The sequence below is a fragment of the Buceros rhinoceros genome, unplaced genomic scaffold, assembly GCF_000710305.1.
Source record: "Buceros rhinoceros silvestris isolate BGI_N320 unplaced genomic scaffold, ASM71030v1 scaffold21895, whole genome shotgun sequence".
NCBI classification, from domain to species: domain Eukaryota; kingdom Metazoa; phylum Chordata; class Aves; order Bucerotiformes; family Bucerotidae; genus Buceros; species Buceros rhinoceros.
Window position 1 is genome coordinate 11,430 of NW_010412582.1, and position 6,481 is coordinate 17,910.

At 42.3% G+C, this 6,481-nt stretch overlaps 1 protein-coding gene across 1 annotated transcript in view; it reads left to right on the top strand.

Annotated features, from left to right (window-relative positions):
* LOC104493731 (serine/threonine-protein phosphatase 6 regulatory subunit 3-like) overlaps positions 1-6,475 on the top strand; it is a 15,718-nt gene extending 9,243 nt beyond the window's left edge. Inside the window, exons 8-9 of the mRNA XM_010136460.1 lie at positions 2,612-2,734; positions 6,241-6,475. Coding sequence (XP_010134762.1) covers positions 2,612-2,734; positions 6,241-6,292 — 175 coding nt within the window. The 3' untranslated portion in view covers positions 6,293-6,475. The remainder of the gene's footprint in view (positions 1-2,611; positions 2,735-6,240) is intronic.
* The last annotated feature ends 6 nt before the right edge of the window (positions 6,476-6,481 follow it).

A 6,481-nucleotide genomic window follows, 5' to 3' on the forward strand; every position in this document is an offset into this window, starting at 1 on the left:
CAAAAATTATTTTGCCTTTATTAATTGCAACTGGTCTGTTTTCTCCCCCCCCCATCTTGACAAATCAAAATACTGCTAGCATTTTGGCATGCAACCCTCTTCTCATTCTTTTAGAATAATTTCCTAGTATCTGTCTCTGTTCTAGTTTTAAATATTGAAAAGAAATTGTCTGTATGTTTTGGAAGTTGCTTGAAGTCCCAGCCCGTTTCAGAATTCCCAGTGTTGGTCCTTCTATTGCCCTTCTTTTAAATTTATTTTGCTTTGTCCTGTTAGCGGTAGTAGATAAGTGCTGCTCATTTTGGAAGGTTCAGGAATTGCTGCATAGCAGCTTTCAGTCACTCTTGCTTCCATCCTTTCGATGATCGAAGCAATGCATAACAACTCTGATCTCTTTTTTGCCACCTGACTGCTGATGTCTTTCAAATACGGAGGAGGGACCATTGATGGCTGCACGGCGCTGACAAATCAAATGGCATTGTTGGAGAAGTTGAACCAAAGCAATTTAGAGGAGAACTGTGACTCAGCGCAGACTGAACTGGCGTGGAACCATAGTGCCTTGCTGGCTTAGTAAATCATGCGTCTGCTCTCCAGTTTATCCTATATTTAGGAGGATGCTTTTTATATGGTCTGTGTTCCTGTTGTGTCAGATATTTACAGTTGGATTTAGTTATCCTCTGTGTTCTTACATGTCTTAAACTGCTCTAGTTCACGTGCACTTTGAAGTTCTGTGACTTCTGATACTGGTGCAAAAACTACCATGAGGAAGCAGCATGTGATGGCAGTTCCTGCCTGCCTTCATGGAATTGCCTGCTTGAGCTGTGGAGTAAGCACTTCAATTCTTGTAATTTAAAGAACACAAAGGTGCAAAGGGAAGCATTATAGAATCACCCAGGTTAGAAGGGCCCTCAAAAGACCATCTGACCCAACCTTCTGTGGGAATGGGAGCCTAGATGAGGTTATCTAGCATTCTGTCCAATTGCATCTTGAAGTGGGAGCTCTGGGACCTTGATTTGGAAAGGTGAGATGAAGGAAATGTAGAAGAATACTGAAAGTTGAGGTCTTAAATATGGAGACTGTTCTGCTCTGGCAGAGGTGTGTGGCCTCATACTGAGCCAGTGCTTAAGTGACTGTCTTTAAACCAACTTCTAAATATGCCAAAACAACAAAGGGCAGACAAAGTGCTGTTTGCTTTGGGATGAATATCTTAATGCTAAAAATAAAGTCTAGATGAATAGACAATTAATGTAGTGAGAGAGAGTCGTGCTCTGGCCCCCGTACCTGGGTCTGGAAGCACCGCTTTGCCAAGTTTTATATAGGTTACTGTCCATAGAGTATTGATAGTGTTGAAGCCAATATTGAGGGGAGGAAGAGCATCATCGGCACAGCAGTTAATTTGTGGAAAGCCGCAAAGGACAAAAATGTGTTTCCTGAACTTTACTCAAAAAGGAGAATGAGAAGGCAAGAATGATAGCCGAAACTACTCCCTTTGAAAAGGAACAAATTAGGAGGCCGGTTCTGGTGGTGATGGTGACGATTCTTTTGTTTTGAACAAATGCAATGAGTATCAGGGCAAATGAACTGGGGAGATCAGGTGGGGAAATCTTGATGAGAGATTGCAATGCAACAGACAATATCTTTACAGGCTCTTGCAGGTATAAGGAGGAATGGGAGGAAAGAGGAGGATTCATTGAAATTTAAAGGATCCGTTGAAAGCAGAACTGTAAGAATAGGAAGAAAGATCGGCAGAGGAGAGTGGCTTTAAAATGGTCCTGACTTCTGCATAAGTAGATTGGTTGCCACAGAGGTATAAGATTGATGTTTGTGTCTACTTCAGAGCTACCTTATAACTATCTCCTGCAGGTATATGGTCAAATTTGTATTTTAGTACACTCAGTGGTGTGGCTGAGGTGGGAGTGGGTGGAACAGAGATGAGAAAAGCTTTGATTTAGAGGCAAAACACAAGTATTTGTTTGCTAATGACTTTGGAGGCTGCCTGGTTACCTCGGAATGTCTGGTACAGTGTGAGTGTACTGTTTTTTTCACTGAGCTGTGTTGGGTTTTGTCTCTGAGGGGAAGTTCGTGAAAAAGATTGGGCGCAGTCTTAGTACCACGTAATTACGTCACATTTCAGTGTGTAGTTATTAGGGAGCCTAATAAAGATGGCGATGAGTTAATGATTCTCCTGATATGTTTCATAGACAGACTTTATTAATGCCAGTTTCTGAGGGAATCTTGAATTTCTTTTATACTTTCTTCCATTTTTGCATTCTTCTGGCTTCAGAGTGTTGAAATCCTATCGGTATGTATAGTAAAGGATCATGACTGTGATTGTTACCCCTTCAGGCATCACTCACATTCCTTATTTCCTTTCTGATCTTATTTGTAATCACTGTATTTCCTGCCCTTTTATCCAGTCAAGTTTGAATGGACGTAAACACCGCTGTATTATTAAGTGTTTGTAAAGTCTAGAGCCATGTGCTTGATCTTCATGTTACAATCATAACTTAAAATCCATTCGCATGTGAAATACGGACCTGTCTCCCAGCTTCATCCTGTGGCTTGAGATTTCCTGTAAGTAAACTTAAATAACTTTTTTCCTTTTTTTTTTAAGTGAGGAAGGAAAATTGTCTACCTCGCAGGATGCTTCTTGTAAATATGTAGTAGAAGAGAATGCAGAGATTGCAGAAGAGGCTTCTTCAGCTCTGCAGCCTACGAACAGCAGTCCAGAACAGAGGTAACTGCCCTTGAGGATGCTTTCAATACTCTAATTAGCAGTTGGCATGGTTTGCTAATAGGATTGATCTAAAGATCAATTAATCAGATTAACGTATGCTGTTAGTTATCAGCTCCGAGTTTAGCTCAACCAAAATGTGCTTGCATCTATTTTACAAAATTCTTGCAAGTGGTATTTTCTGTTGATACTAAGACTCTGGAGTCGTCAAAAATGCATTTACCTTGTACTATTTATCTTGCAGTGTGGTGTAAATATCCCCATTCTGTTTTGTGACATTATCAAGGTAGAATACTGAACTGATACGCTTAGGAAGATGATGATGATTTTAAAACAGTACCAGGGAAATAAGTTTGACTTTGTCCTGCCAATTTGCATAAGTTAGAGCTACCATTTCCCCACTCTGTGTTCTGTACCACAGAACAGTTTGGGGCAGCTGCATGGGAAGGAAATGGTGTCTTGTCGTGCTGCTTTGGTTGTGAATCAGTCACTATTTGCGGCCTTGTCTTCGTCAGGTGTTAATCTGAATACTTGCAGATTTGGAGAAGATTTTTCAAAGTACATAAACATTTTCTTTCCAAATAAATCTTGCCTGAACTATAGAGCAGCTTGGATCACTCAGCATACTTCTCAGAGGAAAGAAAAGATGTCGATTTTTCTTGGGTAGCTTGGCTACCAGTGACATCTTGGAGAACAGTTCTGAGGGGCTCACCTCCAGAGAAGCTGCTCTTGCAGAAATTTGTTTCTGTTGAGTTGTCAGGTAGTACTGCTTGCTCCAAAAAAAGGCATTTGACAGTATTTCTCCTGTTGAAATACGTTTGGGGGTTTTTTGCCTCCCAAGTTCCAATGGTATAGAAACATAATCAAGTCTAGTGCGGCTTCACCGAAATGAAATGTGTGTAGGGTGCCGTTCATCACTAAATGTTAGAAATGCGTGATACTGCAGTTTCATACCTGAGCTACTTTCTAGACTTCAGTCAGAGCAGTATTCATCGTTATCTTAAAAGCCTAAACCAATGAAGAGCTTAAAGCAGATGAGAAGATTTGCACCCTTCAAGGCAGTATTCACTGAAGACCTTACTCTGGAACTTAGGTATTCAGAAATACTTTAATATCTAGCAAGAGTTTACTGGTTTGCGAGCCAAACTAATGGCTCGTTGAACGTCAGGTACAATCCCTCAGGCTTGATTCTTGGTGTTAAGGCAAAGGGTGGTGTGCTGCTCTGTCCTGGTGCAGGTGTGAGTGAAGGGTGCCCAGAGGAACTGTGCTGGCTCAAAGGAAAACCTAAATGTGTATTTACTAAACCCTGAGTCATCTGCAGGGTCTGCTCGTCGTGCAGCAGGGCAGAGTCGAGGGGGTCAGAGCTGTGCATGCTGCCACCATCCTGGGGAGCTGACTGTTCTGAGGAGGAGCATGTTCTGAAGGGAGAGAGGATTTTGCTTAGTGAAAAGCAGTTCCAGGAGTCCCTTTTGCCTGGCACTATAAACAGGGGTATGATTCTGAACATCTGAACTCAGAATACAGCTACACACACACTCGTATTTTCTGAATCTGTATTTGACTAGTTCTTGTAATAGTTTAAAAGCTGTTGTGTTTCTTGACTGTAATAGGTTTTAAACTATTATTAGAGAGATGGTATTTCTCATGCAAATCCTGTGAAAGAAGTAATAATTTTTAAGACTTTGTGTACACTATATTGTATATCTAACTTTCTAGTGAAGACAAAATTGAACTGCTTTTGTAAGCAGTGATTTAGAGTATCACTCCACATACAACACACAACTCTGCCACGTGCCCTGATGTGTGCCAACTAAGAGAGGTGCCAGCACATCTGGCAAATCGAGACTCTGATTTGTAAGCTTGTTTAGGAGTTAGTATGTCTTACCTCCGTGGTACTGGGTGTTACACTACAGTGCTGCTCCCTTTTCCTGTAACCTGGGACTTTCTACTCTGTGTAAATTCCATTTGTTTAATAAAAAAGTGGGTTCTGATCAAGGGGAAAGCAACCCTGCGTACTTATTTAAATTGGGAAAGCTGGAGAGTATCTTTCACAGCCTCTTCATCTGGAGTTGCTGTTTTTATCAAGACAGTATTTTTAACACTGAAAAATTGTAGGGAAGAAGCCTTTGGGTACAGGCAGTTGTCTGTTGAGTACAGGGGCTGGTCTGCACCGACAGAGGGCTCTCGGAGCTCACTGTTTGTTGGCTTGCATTTGAGATGCAGGAAATCTCGAGGAACTCCTCTCCCTGAATGCAGCTGGCATCCACGAAGCTCAGGACTTTCTCTAAAGGTGACTGTCACAGCAGGTCCTCCTATAAGCGCAGCAGAGACATCAAGATAATCGTAACTGTGCTTTTGGGGCTCCATGTATGTATGACTGGTGGGAGGAGTCCCCTAGGTTGGTCTCTGCCAGGAGCCCTGCTTTGTGTCCTTTTTTCCAGCGCTGAAGTGACTTACTGCTGCACCAACTGTCAGACTTGCTGTCCGTGCAGCCCTTGTTTCTTACCTTCCAGGTTTCTCTAAAAAGTGTGTACTTTGTCTAGTGCTGTCTGTCTTTTGTCTAATGTGTATATATTGTTTTTTAAGAGGTGTTTGTAGAGCTTAGCAGCCAGAGACTTAGCTGGGGGGGACTCCTGGTCATGTGCATGTAGAGCACGGACCCAAGAGCAGCTTCTCTGTGAGGTGCACCATCCGAGAACAGCAGCTGCAGGTAACTTTTCTCACCTGCAGTGCCAAATGGTGTTTGTATTCTTCAAGGGAACTTTCAAGTGTGTTCAGTAGACGGGCACAGAATGGAAGCTGAGACCCTTTGCTTTTGTCTCTTGCTGTTCCTAATGTTCTCGCGCACTACTGGTTTGTTCTTTTACTTGTGTTAGTCCAGAGCAGTTGAGCCCACGTTTACACTAAACTTCTTACTAGAAATGTGTATGTAGTTACTGTTCTCACTTTTGCAGGATTCCTCCTTATTTTCCTCCATGCTTTCAGAACTTTTCATGTTAATGGACCAACATTCGAAGCATTTGAGAAGTGGCACCTCATAGATTAGACTAGTACTTAAAGCTGTTTCCTTAAGACGCTGCTGTTGCTCCTCCCGCATCTCGGCTGCTTGCTGTCAGCTGCAGCCGTCGGTGCTCCTGCTGTTGCCTTTCGCCTCACAGAACAGGATTTGGAGAAGTATCAGAAATGCGCTTTTTATTAGTGATTCTCTTGGGGAGACACCACATCTCTAGAGAGGAGTAGCTTGGTTAATAAAGAACAAACACTCTTCAGTGGTGTGCTGAGTTAATTAAAGTGCTGTGCTAATTAGGCAGTAAGGACTCCAGAAGTGCTGGACTCCGGTAAATAAATAGGCCGAGCATGTTCCTAGCTCATGTTTCCTCTCTGCAGCTTGGGGGTTGTGCCATGTGTGATCTGGGGTCGGTTGCTTGGAGGTTTTTTTGTACCTACCAAACTTGTTTTAGACCCTTCTTGTTTGTTGTATGCTTACATCTTTTTTTTTGGCCTCTTAGGACTGATCAACACACCCATTTAGGAGAGGCGTCCGTTAATGGCCCTGTATGATATGTGATGTCTGCTACCTTGGCTGAAGAAAATGAACTGATATCCAGGTGTTTTGAGTGTTTCTTGAGGATTTCATCTAGACCCTGTTGAAGCCAGTCACTGCTGCACTAATTTCGCAAGGGATCAGGACCAGCAACATTTATATTCTAGATTTTAAGACATTGTACAGAAATTCATAAGTGTAAAAAA